Source organism: Rhinopithecus roxellana, chromosome 11, assembly GCF_007565055.1.
Source record: "Rhinopithecus roxellana isolate Shanxi Qingling chromosome 11, ASM756505v1, whole genome shotgun sequence".
Taxonomy (NCBI): Eukaryota; Metazoa; Chordata; class Mammalia; order Primates; family Cercopithecidae; genus Rhinopithecus; species Rhinopithecus roxellana.
The window spans coordinates 117,552,085-117,571,130 of NC_044559.1; the positions used below are offsets into that span (position 1 = coordinate 117,552,085).

Consider the following 19,046-nt stretch of genomic DNA (forward strand, 5'->3'; position numbering starts at 1 on the left):
TTGTGATCACAATATGTGCAGCTGATTAAAGTTTCTCATTTATACTACCTACTTCCCTGCTAAGAATTTCATTCCTTCAACTAATACTTTTCATTTGAAAACATCTCATTACAAAAGCCTTCAATCTTTTAGGCTTCTGCATCTTGCAAAACAAAAAGGGTTCCAAAGAGCCTATCTTTTCAACAAATCCTTGGTTTGAGCCTGGATGAAACAGTTATTACAGAATCAACCGGAGAGAAAAAAGATCTTCATCTAACACTAAAGTCTTTCTATTCTGCGAGGTGAAATCCTTTGACCTAGATTCTGTCCCTTGAAAGGTGAGTGACAGTAGGCGAGCCTAAGAAAATTGGTTAAATCTTGATCTAAAAAGTTAAATTCATGAACCACCCTGATTTGATTACCATGAAAATCTACCAGACAGAAAGTTCTCCTTTTTATCCACCTTCATTGTTACCTTCAGAGCAGCTCTCTCCATAGCAACTGAAAACTTTTCTGGCCTCAAATAATCCTCTCTAGCTCCCAGCGCACAGTCAAAGAATTTTAAAAACAGGGAACTCTGTGACTGTGAAATACTCTCCAGGATTTAAAAGGTTGTGGAGCTCCAGATAAAGAATCGTTTATCTTTCTTCTGAAGGTAAGCACTGGGGTTAGAAATGGTTGCATCATCCTCTGTCACTTTTAAATTGCTAACATAACAACCTGAAAGTGTTGTTGTTTTTTTTAACTCATAAAAGTAATCCCAGTACCTTCGTTACTAGCCCACAGTCATTTACCAGCTCATCTCTGGGCCAGGATCCCACATGAGATGCTGTTAACATTTTAGATGCCTCAAGCCATCAACAGAAAGATAAATTTTTTTTTCCAGGAAGTTGATTGGCTCTAAAGTCGTCCCCCACTCCTTTAGTCACCACTGAGTGAGTGCATGTGTCATGTTCTTGAGGTCTTGAAATTCTATTTTTCTAAGATGCTTCCTACTCTAGAATCTCGACTCTTAATAAACTGAAAAAACAGACCTGCGTTTTCTGAACATTACTATTTTCTTCTAGTACTTTTCCTTGTCTAACCCCCCCCGCCCCCGCTTTTTTTTTTTTTTTTTTTTGAAATGGACTCTTGCTCTGTCGCCCAGGCTGGAGTGCAGTGGCACGATCTTGGCTCACTGCAACCCCCACCTCCCAGGTTCAAGTGATTCTTCTGCCTCAGCCTCCTGAGTAGCTGGGACTACAGGCACGCGCCACCACACCTGGCTGACTTTTGTATTTTTAGTAGAGACAGGGTGTCACCATATTGGCCAGGTTGCTCTCGAACTCCTAACCTTGTGATCCGCCCGCCTCAGCCTCCCAAAGTGCTGGGATTACAGGTGTGAGCCACTGCACCTGGCCTAAAACTTTTAAACTCAACATGATGTTGGTCATTTAGTAGAATTTATTGTCTCTTTTTATTTAGGGGCGAGGACCACGAATCACTTGGAGTTCTTTATAATGGGAAAAACATGAAGTGTTTCCCAGCCTGGGTCCTATAACTTGTACCACCTGTTGGAAAATGGAGAAACTTATTCTTCCTAATATGTGACGCTATGTGTAGTTTAGGGAGAGGCAATCTAATAAGCTTTTTGGCTGCCTGTACAGTTTGAAAGTCTACAGCCATGGGACTTTCCTGCCATTTGGGGTTAGAAATTACCTACAGACCCCCTGTTGTGTAGAAACAGCTTGTCATTGCAAATCAGCTTAGCCAATTAATGAATCCTTTCAAACATGTTGCAGGCACAATAATTGAAGGCTTTATTTTTCCCCTTTACCACAGAAATTCCTTTGGTTACAAGTTTACCCCGTAAACGGCAACACACTTATCTCCATCCAAGACAGACTCAAGGTGGAGGAAGCGTGGAAATGTGCTTCCAGACAAAGCTTTCAGTATCCTGGGTGCCATTGTTTCTTCTCCTCAGCCGTGCTTTTTCTACTGAGACAGACAAACCCTCAGCCCAGGACAGCAGAGGCCGTGGGAGTTCAGGCCAACTGGCAGACCTGCTACAGGTTCTCTCTGCTGGTGACCACCCACCCCACAACCACTCAAGAAGCCTCATCAAAACATTGTTGGAGAAAACTGGGTGCCCACGGAGGAGAAACGGAATGCAAGGAGATTGCCATCTGGTTAGTGAAATAGAATGGGGTCAGGTATCAGGGCATGTCCAAAAGAAAGCAATGGATTCTATAGGGATTGATTTCAGTAACGCGAAATCACAGGCTAATCTTCCGATATGCAATTGGGCAATGCATTCTGGCAAAATAATTTCCATATTTGGGATACAGCAAATCATTCAGCATTCTATGTATAGCACCTAGGGACATTTTTGTTGTTGAAAGGATGATGTTTATGTAAGGCTTTCTAGAATCCTTCTGCATATATAGAGGTATTTATTTGTGAGCGCGAACTTTTAGTCCTCTTTTCTTTTTTGATTGACTAATCTTTTTTTAAAGCCTTCAGTGCACTTGCACGTGACTAGTTTTAGATGCTATTTGTTTGCTGGAGCATAATGTGATCTGATATTGGTCCAAAATTGGATTTTTGAGTACTTTTTCCTGGCATGGTATTTTCTAATATTATGCATGGCGGGTAGTTAATGATTGGATAATCATCTTAACGATGAGGAATCTGAGCTGGGGAGACAGATGCTGCAGGTGGAGCTGAAGTTGTACCCATGGCTCCTGAGGCCTGAATCACAGCCTGATCTTAGCCTACAAAGTGAATCTCAACCCTGACTGGAATCAGCTGTGTAGGTTTCCCAGTATACCCATGTTTGGGCTTCAACCTCTGGAGACTGAGATTTTACTTGTCTAGGATAGAACTTTTTGAAGTCTCTCCAGGTCACTATTTTATTTTATTTTATTTATTTTATTTTATTTTATTATTTGATTTGAGACAGAGTCTCGCCCTGTTGTCTAGGTTGGAGTACAATGGCATGATCTTGGCTTACTGCAACCTCCGCCTCCCGGGTTCAAGTGATTCTCCTGCCTCAGCCTCCCAAGTAGCTAGGATTACAGGCATCCACCGCCATACCCGGCTAATTTTTTGCATCTTTTGTAGAGATGGGGTTTCACTATGTTGGCCAGGCTGGTCTCAAACTCCTGACCTCTTGATCTGCCCGCCTTCCCCTCCCAAAGTGCTGGGATTACAGGTGTGAGCCGCGGTACCCAGACTCCAGGTCACTTTAATATGACGTCAGCGGTGGCTGAGACTCTCTTCATTAGGGAGGGTTGGGTAGGATGGAAGGAGGTGAGAACTCATGTGTTTAAATGACTACAAAAGAAAAAATGAAACCTGCTCCATACCATTCCTGACCCATGAGATTTTTTAGGATGAACCCATAAATGCATAAATGAAAGCATACATAAATAAGTAAAACAAAAGCTAACTGTCTCCAAAATACATTTTGGTAGACTTTCTCAATCATGCACAGCTCTGAGGTGAGGGAGGGAGGGGAGGGGAACATTTTCTGACCAAGTGTTTTGTTTTTTTGTAACAGAAGAGGTCTTGCTCATAGAGAATTTTTCTCTGCTTTGTGTGAGCAATAAATAATTCAATAATTATTAAAATACTCAATGGTTCCCAGAGGAAATGTGTTATAATAGGCAACTCATCTGTGATGACATTAATATATATAGATAGCAACACAAGACGTCCCACTGGAAATAACCAGAAGTCATGTCTTACTCATGTCCTCTGAGGATTCGCTTCAGGGGAATGTTCTCCTTTAATGACGTGAAGTGCCTTATTAAGGCTGCTTGAATAGTAGTTTTGCTGGGAGGAAGGTAAATACGCAAAATTGTTCTCCATTTTCAGGGCTGGGGGAAGGATTGTTGACACTTACTGTTTTCTGTGACAGTATCAGGACTTTAGCTAATTTGGTCTCCATTTGAACCAGTTCCATTCCTAGGACTTGAAACACCATCTTTAATAGCTTCACCCTCCTTCTCTGTGAAAGAAACGCAGGTGAAGCAGAAGTGAGTCTCAGCTTTACCTGCTCAGAAGCCTTCAGTTCACCCCAATCACCCATCAGGAAGGAACTTAGGAAATGTCTCCCATCATTCATGAAAAGAGAGAGGAAACAGAGTCCTCTGGATTTCAAAACACCCCGGTTCAGGTGTAAACTACAGGGCTTCAGCTTGTGGCCATATCTGTTCTGTCACTTGAGGACTTAGTCTGCTGACAGGAAGGGTTCATGATACAAATTCTGTGGTAAAAGAGAGGTTAAGGGGGTTTGTTCATATCTCTAAATGTCTGAAAAAAGAGGGAAGTAGGTATCTTGGATTTGTTGGGAGGAAAAATGCTTCCAATTTTAGGTCTGTATAAGAAGTGAAATTTGAAAAAAGTCAATCTGAAGTATCTGAGAGCACTGCACATTTAAAATAAATTCAGTCAAGCTGCAGTCTTTGGAAATGAATAGTTCTGGGCTGATCTTGGCTTTTTCTTTCTTTAATGAGAATGGTTAGAATATAGTTTTAATGAACTTCATGAGGGATTAAATAACTCCAAAACAATACATTCCACTTCAATAATTATGAGAACCATAACCCTACACAGGTTTCTGAGAGGAAAAGAGCCCTTTTCTGGCACCTTCTAGTATTGAGACATGTGGAGCCTCAGCTCCCTCACCCGGAAGGCTGGGATAATGAGCCCCTCCTCACAGAGGTCTGTGAGGACCACATGGACAAACCCATGTTCCTCAGGGGTCAGATGTCTGTGAGGGTCACATGGATGTGCATATGTCCCTGAGGGAGATACCTGTGAAAATCACATGGACATATGTGTGCTCCCCAGGGAGATCTCTGCAAGGATCACATGGACACATATGTTCTCAGGGAACAAATCTCTGAGCCACGTGGACATACATGTATTACATCCCAGGAAGATCTCTGTTGGTCTCATTGACACGTGCTCCTCAGGGAGGTCTCTGTGGGGATCTCGTGGACATATGTGTTCTCCTTAGGAATCAGATTTCTGTGAGGATCTCATGGACATACTTGTTCTTCATATGAATCAGATCTCTGAGGATCTCATGGACATATATGTTCCACTTAGGAATCAGATCTCTGAGGATCTCATGGATATACATGTTCTCCTTAGGAATCAGATCTCTATGAGAATCTCATGGATACATATACAGAAAGTCAGATATAGGAGCTCAAGTTCCTTCTGTTCCCTGTATCTCATGGCAATGTCTGATTTCTCCTTTTCCAGAGACACTAGAGCAGTGCCATTCCTCAGAATCTCCCACCCGCCTGTGCCCTAGGCCTACCTCCACTGTCCTACATTCTGAGGATTTTAAACCAAGTTCTCCAGGCGATTCTTAGACACATTCAAAGCAGAGAACCACTGCTTTAAGGGTCTCCATTTAATTCACACCTGGCCCTAGCCCCTGACTCTCTTGTCATAACTGTCATGGAATAAAGTGTGGAAAACATCCAGCTTTGTCTTATTATCTAACAATTTTATCTTAACTCTTCTCAGTTAAAAACTTTTTGTTAGTCAGAAGACCCACTAAATCTAGTACAGACCCTAAAGAGCCAGTACCTGCCATCAGCAACATCCTTCTAGCTCTTTGTCAGGAAAAAAAGAAATACACTTTCTCTCTTATATTTACAGCCAATTGTTAGCCACTGCCCCACCCACCATCCCCCTGCAAAAAAAAAAAGACCTTATAGAACTAAGAACTTAAAAGAAGACAGTCTCTTTTAAGTTCTTAGATTGATTTACCCATTACTCAAAATCAAATGTTAAATACCTTTCAGTCTAAAACCCTAGAGTTTATCCTGGAGGCCTGACAGCTGTCTTATTGATGTAGAAGAAGATAGCTACCATATTGCTTTTTGTCCACTGAGTCCCTCACCTGGCGAAGATCATAAGCAAAGTTGAATTTCAAGGTTGGGGAAGGCTATGTGATGTGGCTACAGGGTGTGGTGGACCATTACTACCAAGTATCCTAGAAGCCTGTTTAGCTTGTAAGGGGAGCCTCTCCTTGCATTTTAATCAGTCTTTTCCCAAAGTTTCCTTATAAAGTCATTAAAACTAATTCCCAGAATCTCTGAGGTTTTTTTCCCCTCCTTAAACCTTATTCCCCCACCTGACAAGATTAAAAGGAAAATCAATGGATTATTCCTGAATGACTCCATTCTTCTTAAACAAAGAATTGCTTCACCAGAGAAGGCAGCCTTGGACAGATATTGATGCCTGTGGGGTGGCAGTATTTGCAACATTTTGCTAAACATCCTCTCCCAAACACAACCTAGCCAACTTCTAAAAACATTAACAATAAAACAAATCTAGTGGTGATGAACTGAAAATTCCAGCTCTGTCCTCATCCAACAGCCCCAGTAGTGTGCTTTTCATCATATCTGTGTCCAGGGGAGGAATTCTTATTTTATGTTAGCTTTTCTGAGGCTTCCACCTGTATTCTTTCCTCAAGCCACCGCCTTCTGTATTAAAATACATTCTTTAAGATTCAAATATTATAAATGGGAGAAAGGTTTCCAGCCCATGGTCATTTGATTCACAATTAAGCTTTAGTTTAGCAGGCCTCAAAAAATCAAAGCAAATGTGACACAACACCTGTTCCTTCAAGGTTACCAAAATCTCTGTTCAGACAAAAGATGCTTCTACAACTGTTTCAAGCTTCCCAAAGCTAGAAACCAATTGTGCCTTCCGTATTGTATACCTTTTATACACAGTTCTAGAATGCCTACCCACACGATTACAGTGCGGACCCTGCTCTCTGCTGTTCCGTGCCATGGATTCCAATTCCAACCCTGGAAAGGTACATGGCAAAGACATTGAGGAAGAATGATGCATGGACAGGAGTCTCCGCATCTCAGATGGGTTGAAATGTGGCCACATGTTCTGTCATGTGCTCATACACCAAGCCTTGCCACATGGTTGTGGTCTCATGGCCTCATGAGCGTCCTACTCCTTGCATCATAGACACCCTTCTTCCTACCTACCCAGCCCCATCAAACAACCTGAGCAGCACTTGAAAGTATAACATAAACTCATTCCATGCTCTGGTTGTACCATATCCTTGTTCTGATTGATGTTAGACTTGGACCAATCTCTTAGCCACCTAACTGACCTCTGCTCCCATCAAATAGGAGGGAGAGAAAATTACTGGTTGAAGGGGTTGCCCATCAAGTACGTCAATGGGTCCACAGCCTGTGTTCTCCATGGCACAAAAGGAAGGAATAAAAGAATGTGTCCTGTTCTTGGAAGAGCAGGAATTGTGACTAACAATGCTCTCCACCATTAGCTGTGTAGCTTTGGGCAAGTTTCTTACCACTTTAGTCTTGGTTTTCACATATTCTATGAGTAAACTTTTCTCATGAAGAAAGATGTAACTCATATATTCTTTTCAGTATCCTTGCATACTGTACACAAATGTATCCATTAATTCATTGTGCATTAAATAATTGAGTAATTGGTCTTCTAGTTGCTTTATATTATAAAAATCAAATATTTAGAAATATTTGGTGGCTTATTACATAGGCTGGAGACATTTTGTTTCTCACACTTGATATCATAAAATAGGTTTCTTATGACTAAAAAATTCATTACTTTGTGCATTTTTCAGAACCAATTAGATTATACAGCAAGGAATAACTGAATGCAAAAGGTACTCTGCACATTGCTGGGCACATGGTTACCAGCAAATTGTAGTTAATGGTACCAATAGTTTAGTTTCAGGAGGTTATTTGGTACAGAGAATAGCTTTATTACACTTTTATTTCAATGGATTCTCCTTTTGGGTCTTGGTGTCAGCCTTGCCATCAGCTACCAAGGTGTGGACTTTTCTTCTGGGTTACTTAGGGAACAGAAAACGGATGCCGAGGTTTTAGAAGTGGAGCCTAATATCCACATTGAGAGTTGGTCTTAGTGGAACCCCTGGGTCCCCTCTGTTTGAGTACTTGACCCCCTGCAGTTGGGTTCAGGAGGGATTAAAGTCTGTGTGGTTTTATGAAGAATGTCATTATGCTTTGATTTGGAGATGGATGACATTTGTTTCTTCCTGACTCAGATGATTACATAGCAGATGCTACACAGTGGGTTGTAGAGCAGACCTGAAATTAGAACCCCAAAACTTCCACTTCAAAGAAGACTAGATTAAAATACATTGTAGTACAGTATCCCCACCATGGCACAAATCTGTCTGGGAGTCAGGACAGGCATTTCTCAATGCTTTCACTCTGTGGCTGTGTCCTGGGGCTGCTTCTCAGATCCTGTGAGAATTCTCAGGAGTTCCCCAACTGTCTCTGAAGAAAGGCAGCTTCCCTCTTGCTGAGAAAACTTCTGGTCCATGATTCCTATGTCTTTTTCTCACTGTCCCACAACATTTATCCAAATCCCTTATGCCACATAAACTTCTCAGATTGCAGGAGCTGGGCATGTGCTTGTGGTTTGTGAAACCAATAAGGCAGCACATTGTAGGGGAGGAAAGACTTTTCCTTTAACGTCTTAAATTCTGTAGCTGGGGCTTGTGAACTAAATGGACAAAAGATGGATTAGCAGGAGAAAAAGCATACACATTTTATTTGATGTTAATATTTTTATGTGGAATAGGGGCATCATAAAGAAAGTGAAAACTCCAAAGAAGTGGTTAGACCCAGGGGTTTATAAACCATTTTAACAAAGAGTAATAAACTGTGGGGATCTGACAAGAGTAAGAAAAAAAGTGAATTTGGACTAGAGATGGTAAATTGTGGGAAAGTGACTAGGAAATATGTATGTGAAACCAAAATTTTTTTTTAAGAATTATACCAATGGAGGATTATGTTAGTAAGGTTCGTTTGTATAGGTTCATCTCAACATTAAGTCCCCATCTCCAGTGACAAGAATGTTCTCCTCTTCCTGATACAACAAGGATACCTTTCTCATGGGAAACTTATGCCCCGCTTTTAGATAGTAAGGGGCAGGGCAGAGAATTCTTCCTGTGTCTGCTGTTTCTCAGTTGCCTTCAGCTCAAAATAATCAATATGCTACGGTAGCATATTTTGGGGCAGTATGTTCTGATTCCCTTCAACAAAATCATTTTTGGCAATTTCCCTAAATAGGCTAGAAGAGGGGCAGATGGAAGTCATTTGTAAAATTTTTACACCTCGTAAGTGCCAGGTACTGTGCTATATACTGAGGATAGAACTATGCAAAAAGCAGACAAAATCTACTCTTTATGGACCACTGGTTCTCATAGAGAAGAGAGAGAATAAACAAGTAAACAAAGCAATTTTACAATACGAGTGCTATGAAGAAAAATTTTTAAATGATGTGTTCCAGAATTGTGCTGTACAGCACAGTAACCACTAGCCTCCATGTAACTGTTGGGCGCTTGATTTGTGGCTCATCCAAACTGAGATGTGCTGGTAAGCATAAAATGCACACCAGTTTTCAAAGACTTTGTTCAAGAAGAAAAATATAAAATATCTTAATTTTTAAAAATTTAGATTACACGGTGAAATAATTTAATCTTGGATACATAAGGTTAAAATATTACAAAAGTTACTTTTAGCTGTTTCTTTTTACTTTTTAAAATCTTGCTGCTAAAGAACTTCAAATGACATATGTGACTCATATTTGCAGTGTGACTTGTATTTCTATCAGATAGTTCTGTACTAGGGAACGCAGGTTGGGAATCTTTAGGAAGGTGTTCTGAGAAGGTGACATTTTAACCTGAAACCTGAAAAATGAGGGGAACAAGGAGACCTAGAAGATTGTGGGAAAGAACTTGGTGAAGCTAACATAAAATCACAGGGGTAGAAGTTGAGTGAGATGCTGGACCAAGGCTAAGAGAAGGAAGGAGGGTAGAGTAGACAGAAGCCAAACCAAAAAGAAGATTGCCAGGAGTTTGGATTTTATTCTAAATGCAAATGGGCATCACTTTAAAAGCCAAAGAATAATGTGTTTTACACAGGCAACAGATCAACAACTTGCGGCCACCCTAGTTGGAGTCAGGAATTACTCTTAGTGGAAAAAAAGGGTTCCCTGAAAGGGCATCATTGTTATATGTGAGTCCAACTCTTTGAATCTGGCTATTGGTCCTGCCTGCTTTTCCTTTCTATTTATAAAATGATAAGTAACGAAGACCCTGGTGGTCATTAGTGTTCTGGAACTATTTGCTAAGCTTTGTTTCTTTTGTTGTTGTTATTGTTTTCTTCCACAGTGCTTTGAACCAGATGCACTATTACTAATAGCTGGAGGAAATTTTGAAGATCAGCTTAGAGAAGAAGTGGTCCAGAGAGTTTCTCTTCTCCTTCTCTATTACATTATTCATCAGGAAGAGATCTGTTCTTCAAAGCTCAACATGAGTAATAAAGAGTATAAATTTTACCTACACAGCCTACTGAGCCTCAGGCAGGATGAAGACTCCTCTTTCCTTTCACAGAATGAGACAGAAGATATCTTGGCTTTCACCAGGCAGTACTTTGACACTTCTCAAAGCCAGGTAAGAAGGCAAAATGGCTAACTGGTTCTGCTACTGAGATACAGTCCTAGACCTTTATTGTTTGTTCCTTATTTATTTCTAAGACATTCAAGAACTTCTTTTTTTTTTTTTTTTTGAGACGGAGTCTTGCTCTGTTGCCCAGGCTGGAGTGCAGTGGCCGGATCTCAGCTCACTGCAAGCTCCGCCTCCCGGGTTCACGCCATTCTCCTGCCTCAGCCTCCCGAGCAGCTGGGACTACAGGCGCCCGCCACCTCGCCTGGCTAGTTTTTTGTATTTTTTAGTGGAGACGGAGTTTCACCGTGTTAGCCAGGATGGTCTCGATCTCCTGACCTCGTGATCCGCCCGTCTCGGCCTCCCAAAGTGCTGGGATTACAGGCTTGAGCCACCGCGCCCGGCCACATTCAAGAACTTCTAAGGGACATAAGTATTTGTGGGTTTTGGTTATGAGATGTTAAATGACATAATTTAAAATTCCAGGTCCAAAAAAGGAAATGTAATGACTAATTGGAAGAGGAGTTTTTGCCAGAAGTTGGGTGGGTGGACAGGCACTCCAGGTGAAAGGGCAGCTTTCTTCTCCTGGGTCCCTCTGAGTACTCAAATCAGTGTGACTCCAAGGCATTTTGACCAGTTTCCAAGGACTGAGCTGTAGTGGTGGAGAGCAATGTTTCTTTTTGCCTTGCCTTCTGGCTGGGAAAGGAGAAGGCAGAGACATTTTGAAAGAGATAAATTATCATTAGTTACTTAACTGAAGAAGCAGCTTGCAAAAAACATTACTCACGGTTGCCAGCCCTAGATGCTATCCCCTCTTTGTAGCTTTTGACTTGTACTGCCCATGTAGAGGGTCTATTCAAATACCTCTCCTCTCTCCCAGCTCCCACCTGGTCTCTGTTGCCTTCATTACTATTCTAGTAAAACCGGCCTTTCAGTTAGGTTTTTGCTTTCTGGTTTGCAGTGAGAAATCTCAGCAGATAAAGTTCTCTGAACATAAGGTTTATTTAAGCCACTTTTTTTTTTTTAAAGAATTAATTAAGAAGCCATTACTACATTTTGAAGAGTATGGGGAAATCATTTTTTTCTTGAATTATTCATAAACATGTATAGACAAATTTAGTTCTTGCTCTCAAATCTGGCATTCTGCAGCTTAACAACCAGCAAGCATATCCTCCAATTTTCTGTAAATATGTTTAATTTCTTTTATTGGCAGAGCAAATGGAGAAGCTGTTTGCTAAGGACTTTGTGAATATCAAATCCGTAGCTCTAATCCTGTTAATTTCAAAATTTGACCATATTTTTATTCCTATTTTCATTTTAGGAAAAGGGATTCCTAGGTCCAGTGCAGTGGTTCATACCTGTAATCCCAACACTTTGGGAGGCCGAGGCAAGAGGATCACTTGAGGCCAGGAGTCTGAGATCAGCCTAGGCAACATAGCAAGACCTTGTCTCTGCAAAAATAGAATTTAAAAAATTAGCTGGATGTGGTGGCATGAGCTGGTAGTCCAGCTACTCAGGAGGCTAAGGTGGGAGGATAGCTTGTGCCTAGGAGTTTAAGGTTATAATGAGCTATGACTGTGTCACTATACTCTACCCTGGGCAGCAGAATGGGACCCTATCTCTAAAAGGAAAAAAAAAAAAAAAAGGAAGGAAAAAGAAAAGAAAAGAAAAAGGGGTTCTTTTATAGAACTGTTTTCTACTTAAACCAGGAGGCATGCCTACATATAATTTCTTCAGTGCAACATCTATATAATCCAAGTTTGATTCAAATTCACTGCTAAGATTTTAATCCTACCTGTTAATGCCTTTTGATGGAGATGAAATGGAAACAGCACTTAAAAGGTGGTGTGGTGTGTATTTCCAGGTTTCTGGTTATCCTACACATACTGCAAATACCCAGGCTTCTGAGTATTTCTGAGATCAAACAGCCCCAGAACAGAATAAATCAGTCGTATATCTAGAACTCCTTTTTCCAGCTAGTTTCAGTCATTAAGGGTTGAACACCCTTTGTCATTAAGAGTTGAACACCTGCTGAGTCATAACCCTTTGCTAGGCCTCAGACCAGTGAACACCTGGATGACGTCACTGTCTCTAGTTCCTGGGAAGGGTCCGTGAGCTCATTCAACTGGGCTAGGATTCTCTAGGAAGTCAATCAGTCCAAACTTTGCAGGAGGCTTTTGGCACTTCACCACATCAGCTGTTCTTTCTGACTAGATGGCATGAGGTCAGATGAGGTTCTGGCTCACCAGGCCCATCATTACTTGAATCTCCAGGTCTTGGTCTACATGGTACCCAGTTTCCACAGATCAAGTCACTAACGGCTGCTCCAAGTGGGCCTCAGCCACATCCCCAAGAGAATCAACTTTATACGCTAATCCAGGCAAGCTCCCCAATGGCTCAGAAAGCAACATCTCTCCATTCCTTCAATCACTTTTGTCCAAACCTCTCTGTGTTTTATCTTCCTGACTCAATCTCTCAATGTTCCGACCTCTTGAATTCTCTCCACTGTTGGCTGATTCCATGGTAAATGAACAGGGATCTCTCCCTAGTGCTCCCGTAGCCCTGCCTACTGCATGGAGGCCGGGTGTTCACGCAAAGGACTTCAGGGATGGGAACAATGGTTGGAATTCTCCTTTATCTTCAATGGTGTTTTGAGACCATTATTCTTTCACAACCTGCATGAAACACTCATGCTTCTTTGAGGTTCAAACTCTGTTATTTCAACTTGTTCTTTTCACCCATGGAACTTCTGGCTACGTCTCCAAATTTATCAAAATTTTGGTAACTGACTCTTAGCCTTCCACTCTGCTCTGGACCATGGTTATAAATATGCTCCTGCCAAGCTCTTCAATTACAGACTTTAAAAAAAATAAGTTCAGTGGGCACTTTTTCTCCTTGTCCTAAGTCATTAGAATGCAACTTTGACATGACAACCTTCCCTTGATCTCCCTTTTGATGAATTTATTTTCTCTTTCACTTCGTATGAAATGGGTTTAGTACAGTGCCTGGTACATTGTAGGCACTCAAATGTCTAAATGGGAATATGAATGGGATATAAAGCAAAATTAGAGCTTCTAAGATGCTTATAATTTAATTGAGGAAAATTGATATACACATTTAAAAAGGTCCGATGTCCTCTGGGAGTTCAAAGAACATGGACAGTGTGCTAGGTCTGATATGCAATGAGCACACATTGACCTTGGGACCAGAGGCAGATGAGAAGTAGAGGGGCCCTGTGATGACACAAGGCAGCAGAGCCTGTGTGAAGTCAGGGTAGGGAATGTCAGCTGGAAAATCATTCTCCTGCAGGTTGCACTGAAAGCGGGGAGAGCAACAACCCACCAGTTTTAAGGATGTTAAACAATAAGAGCAGGAGATCCCCTTGGAGAAAACACATCTTTAAGAGGATAGTGGCCGGGCGCGGTGGCTCAAGCCTGTAATCCCAGCACTTTGGGAGGCCGAGATGGGCAGATCACGAGGTCAGGAGATCGAGACCATCCTGGCTAACACGGTGAAACCCCGTCTCTACTAAAAATACAAAAACTAGCCAGGTGAGGTGGCGGGCGCCTGTAGTCCCAGCTACTCGGGAGGCTGAGGCAGGAGAATGGCGTAAACCCAGGAGGCGGAGCTTGCAGTGAGCTGAGATCTGGCCACTGCACTCCAGTCCGGCGACAGAGCGAGACTCCGCCTCAAAAAAAAAAAAAAAAAAAAAGAGGATAGTGAGGCTGGATGTGGTGACTCAAGCACTTGACACTTTGGGAGGCCAAGGCAGGTGGATCACCTGAGGTCAGGAGTTTGAGATCAGCCTGGCCAACATGGTGAAACCGTATCTCTGCTAAAAATATAAAAACTAGCCAGACGTGGTGGCAGGCACCACCTGTAATCCCAGCTACTTGGAAGACTGAGGCAGCAGAATTGCTTGAACCTGGGAGGTGGAGGTTGCAGTGAGCCAAGATTGTGCCACCGTACTCTATCCTGGGCAACAAGAGCTAAACTCAGTCTCAAAAAAAAAAAAGAAAAGAAAAGAAAAGAAAGAAAGAAAAAGAAAAAATGAAAAAGAGGATAGTGAGAAAGGCTGCATAAATAAGGACCAGTGGGATGAGAGTTAGAAAATTCAGTGCCATAATAGATAAACACGTAATTTCCAAATAGAGTTGTATCTGAGACAGGAGAAAGATGAGAGCCATATTCCTCCAAATGATTCAATTTTCTTTTAGACAAACTATTCCTTATCTTTTTGGGGGGGAAATTTCAGAGATGTTCGAATCAAAATAACTTCAGAAGTTACAGTTTTCTCTTTATTTTGTATCTGATTTCAGTGTATGGAAACCAAAACACTGCAGAAAAAATCTGGAATAGTGAGCAGTGAAGGTGCTAATGAAAATACACTTCCTCAGTTGGCAGCCACGATCATTACTTTGTCCCTTCAGGGTGTTTGTCTGGGACAAGGAAACTTGCCTTCCCCAGACTACTTTACAGAATATATTTTCAGTTCCTTGAATCGTACGAATACCCTTCGCCTATCAGGTAAGGATATTTTCACGAATTTAACTTCCGAGTCACATCTGCTAAGTAAACTATGCCAAAAACAAAGGCCGAAGCTCTTGATGACTGAATTCGTTCAGGTATGTTTAAATACGATTTTTATTGAGTCATAAAGTCAGACAGCTTAGGCGGCCTTTCAAGGCAAGTGTGCTATGAAAGGTATGTGGTGATGAGGCAAAAGAATGGAGTTGGCCTATTTCTAAGTGATCAGAATTGTGGATGTAGAGGGAAGAGGAGATTTTATGATCTGCCATAAATACTGACTGAATAGTTTCTTATTTGGGATGTAATGCTGGGCCAGGCCTAACAAACTGTCATGTAGAATGAAAGAATAGTATCCCAAGTTGTGCAAGACATTTGGCAGCAGTTTCCTTGCAATCAGGAAAGTCATTTAATTTCAGATAGAAGTAATGTGGCCGGGCGCGGTGGCTCACGCCTGTAATCCCAGCACTTTGGGAGGCTGAGGCGGGTGGATCACAAGGTCAGGAGATCGAGATCATCCTGGCTAACACGGTGAAACCCTGACTCTACTAAAAATAGAAAAATTAGCCGGGGCGTGGTGGCGGGCGCCGTGGCGGGCGCCTGTAGTCCCAGCTACTCGGGAGGCTGAGTCAGGAGAATGGCGTCAACCCGGGAGGTGGAGCTTGCAGTGAGCCGAGATCCTGCCACTGCACTCCAGCCTGGGCCACAGAACCAGACTCTGTCTCCAAAAAAAAAAAAAAAAAAAAAAAAAGGAAGTAATGTGAAATAGCCATTCTTGCTGCATTCGTGACTACCTGGTTTTGGGGGCTCCAGGACGAAATGGGATGTCAGAACTGGAATTAGAATGTTTGTTTTGCACATTTCTTTGTACTTGACAAGGCAGTAAAAATGAAATGGCTAATTCTCAAAATATACATCAAAACGCCCTTGAGATGGATTTTTGTTGTTGTTGTTGTTTTTAGAGACAGGGTCTCATTCTGTTGCCCAGGCTCAAGTGCAATGGTGGGACCATAGTTCACTGTAACCTCCCACTCCTGAGCAAGCCTCCCACTTTAGCCTCCTGAGTAGCTGAAACTACAGGTGTGTGTCACCATGCCCAGCTAGTTTTCTTATTTTTTGTAGAGACAGGGGTCTCACTATGTTGCCCAGGCTGGTCTCTGATTCCTGGCCTCAAGTGATCTGCCTGCCTTGGCTTCCTAAAGTGCTGGGACTACAGGAGTGTGCTACTGTGACCAGTTGGATTTTTTTTTAAGCACCTCATTATCACGAGTAAAAAATTGATAACGATTCCTTAATATCATAAAAAATTCAGGCTGGGTGCAGTGGCTCACGCCTGTAATCCTAGCACTTTGGAGGCTGAGGCGGGTGGATCACTTGAGGTCAGGAGTTCGAGACCAGCCTGGCCAACATGATGAAGCCTCCATCTCTACTAAAAACACACACACACAATTAGCCAGGTGTGGTAGTACGTGCCTGTAGTTCCAGTTACTCCAGAGGCAGAGGCTGGAGAGTTGCTTGAACCCAGGAGGCAGAGGTTGCACTGAGTCGAGATTGCACCACTGCACTCCAGCCTGCAAGACAGACTGAGACTCCATCTCAAAAAAAAAAAATCAGTCAGTGTTCATGTTTTCATAATTTTTAAAAAATTATTTTTATTGAATTATGATCAAAATAAAGTCCATAAAATGCAAATTGTTGGTATGTCCCTTAATTTTCTTTTATGCATGTCACACTTCTTCCATCTTTTCTATTTTGTTGCGAGTTTTTTTGGTTGAAAAACAAAGGGGGTTGATTTCCATCTGGAGTTTGCTGATTGCAGTCCTAGTCATCTATCATGCATTTCTATTCACTGTGTTTCTTGTGTAGGGGCTGTTATATGTAGAGACTTGATAAGGTTGCTTAGCTGTTTTATGTTAGTACCTTCCATTAGAAAGCATGTAGCATCTGGTCATCTCTTTTTCAGAAGTTATAAGCTATTGATGATAGTTGCCTAGACTGATTAATTATTTAGGGCCTATAAAATGGTGATCTTCTAATTCTCATTTCTTCCTTTCTAGTGTAATAATCTTATAATAGAAAAACTTCCTCTCCTCACTGCTTCATCTTATTGAGGTTCTTAAGGGTAGTTAAAAATAAATTCTTGACACTTTAATTTGGCCATGCATTCTTCAAAAGAGAACAATTTGCTTTTAAAAATATTTATTTCCCTCACATAGATTGTGGGCATGTGTTGTTATGTTTATACCTATGCCTTTAACGTTCTTTTTTGCTCTCTTAAATGCAGTCCTCTTTCATCTATCTTCTAGTTGATCTTTGTTTGTGTGTGCGTATATATACATATATATATATGTTTCTAATTTTTATAGGTTAATTTTATAACCTGATTCATGATTATTTTTGTATTGATTTTTAGGGATTTCAGATATTTAATACTATCTCTAAATACATATAGATTTGCCTATTTTTATTTCCAATTCTCATGCTTTTATTTACTTTCTCATCTAATTGCATTGGTTAATAACCTCAATATAATGTTAAATAGTAGTGGGGATGATCTGCATCCTTATTACGTTTCTGACTTTGAAAGAGAAGCCTGTCGTATTTTCTCATTAAGTTTAGAGAACAAATGAGAAAAATATATTTATAGAGTCTTTCATATTAACCCACATTTTTACATCTCCAGTGCTGGTCATTTCTTTCAGTGGACTTAATCAAAATGGGAACTTTACCCAAGTGGTAAATTTGGGTCATTTCTTTTCAGCCTAAAGAACTTCATTTTGTATTTCTTACAAGGCAAGTCTGCTAGCAATAAATTCTCTCATTCATTGTATATCTGAGAATGGCTTTTTTTTTTTAACCTTCAATTTGAAGGATTATTTTGCTAGACATAAAATTCTTAATCTTTTTTTCTTTTTCTTTTTTCAAATTTTTGTGGGTACACAGTAGGTGTGTATCTTTATGGGGTACATGAAATGTTTTGCTACAGGCATGCAATGTGTAATAATGACATCATAGAGAATGGCATATCCATCCCTTCAAGCATTTATTGTTTGTGTTACCAACAGTCCAATTATATTCTTAGTTATTTTAATATTAATATTTACAGTCAACTTAGTATTGACTATAGTTACCATGTTGTGCTATCAAATAATAGGTCTTTTTCTTCTAATTAATTTTGTTATACCCATTAACTGGCCCTCTCCCCCCAGTACATGTCCCAACCTCTGGAAACCATCTTTCTATTCTCTATGTCCATGAGTTTAATTGTTTTGATTTTTAGATCCCACAAGTAAGTGAGAACATGCAATGTTTGTCTTTCTGTGCTTGGCTTAACATAGTGGTCTCCAGTTTCATACATGTTGTTGCAAATGACTTGATCCCATTCTTTTTTATGGTTGAATGGTATTCCATTGTGTGTATGTGTTTGTTTTGCACATTTCTTTGTACTTGACAAGGCAGTAAAAATGAAATGGCTAATTCTCAAAATAAACATCAAAATGCCCCTGAGATGAATTTTTGTTGTTGTTGTTTTTAGAGACAGGGTCTCATTCTGTTGCCCAGGCTCAAGTGCAGTGGTGGGACCATAGTTCACTGTAACCTCCCACTCCTGAGCAAGCCTCCACTTCACCCTCCTGAGTAGCTGAAACTGCAGGTGTGTGTCACCATGCCCAGCTGGTTTTCTTAATTTTTGTAGAGACAGGGGTCTCACTATGTTGCCCAGGCTGATCTTTGATTCCTGGCCTCAAGTGATCTGCCTGCCTTGGCCTCTTAAAGTGCTGGGACTACAGGAGTGTGCTACTGTGCCCAGTTGGATTTTCTTTATCCATTCATCTGTTGATGGACACTTAAGTTGCTTCCAGATCTTAGGTATCATGAATAGTGCAGCAACAAACATGGGAGTGAAGATATCTCTTCAACATACTGAATTCTTTCTTTTGGGTATATACCCAGCAGTGGGATTCTTGGTCATATGGTCATCATGGTCATTCAGTATGATACTAGCTGTGGGTCTAATGTATATAGTTTTTATTATGTTGAGATATGTTCCTTT

The 19,046-nt window shown here is 41.0% G+C and overlaps 1 protein-coding gene across 5 annotated transcripts in view; it reads left to right on the forward strand.

The window, feature by feature from the left end:
* Positions 1-323: 323 nt before the first annotated feature.
* Positions 324-19,046, forward strand: part of SLC39A12 (solute carrier family 39 member 12) — an 85,142-nt gene continuing 66,419 nt past the window's right edge. For 3 of the 5 annotated variants that reach the window (XM_030940818.1, XM_030940820.1, XM_030940821.1), the window contains exons 1-4: positions 324-634; positions 1,801-2,147; positions 10,196-10,477; positions 14,788-14,995. In XM_030940818.1, the coding sequence (XP_030796678.1) occupies positions 1,887-2,147; positions 10,196-10,477; positions 14,788-14,995 (751 nt within the window). In that variant the 5' untranslated portion in view covers positions 324-634; positions 1,801-1,886. Of the gene's footprint in view, positions 635-1,773; positions 2,148-10,195; positions 10,478-14,787; positions 14,996-19,046 lie in introns of those variants that run through there. The other 2 variants (XM_030940823.1, XM_030940819.1) reach the window with 2 other exon arrangements.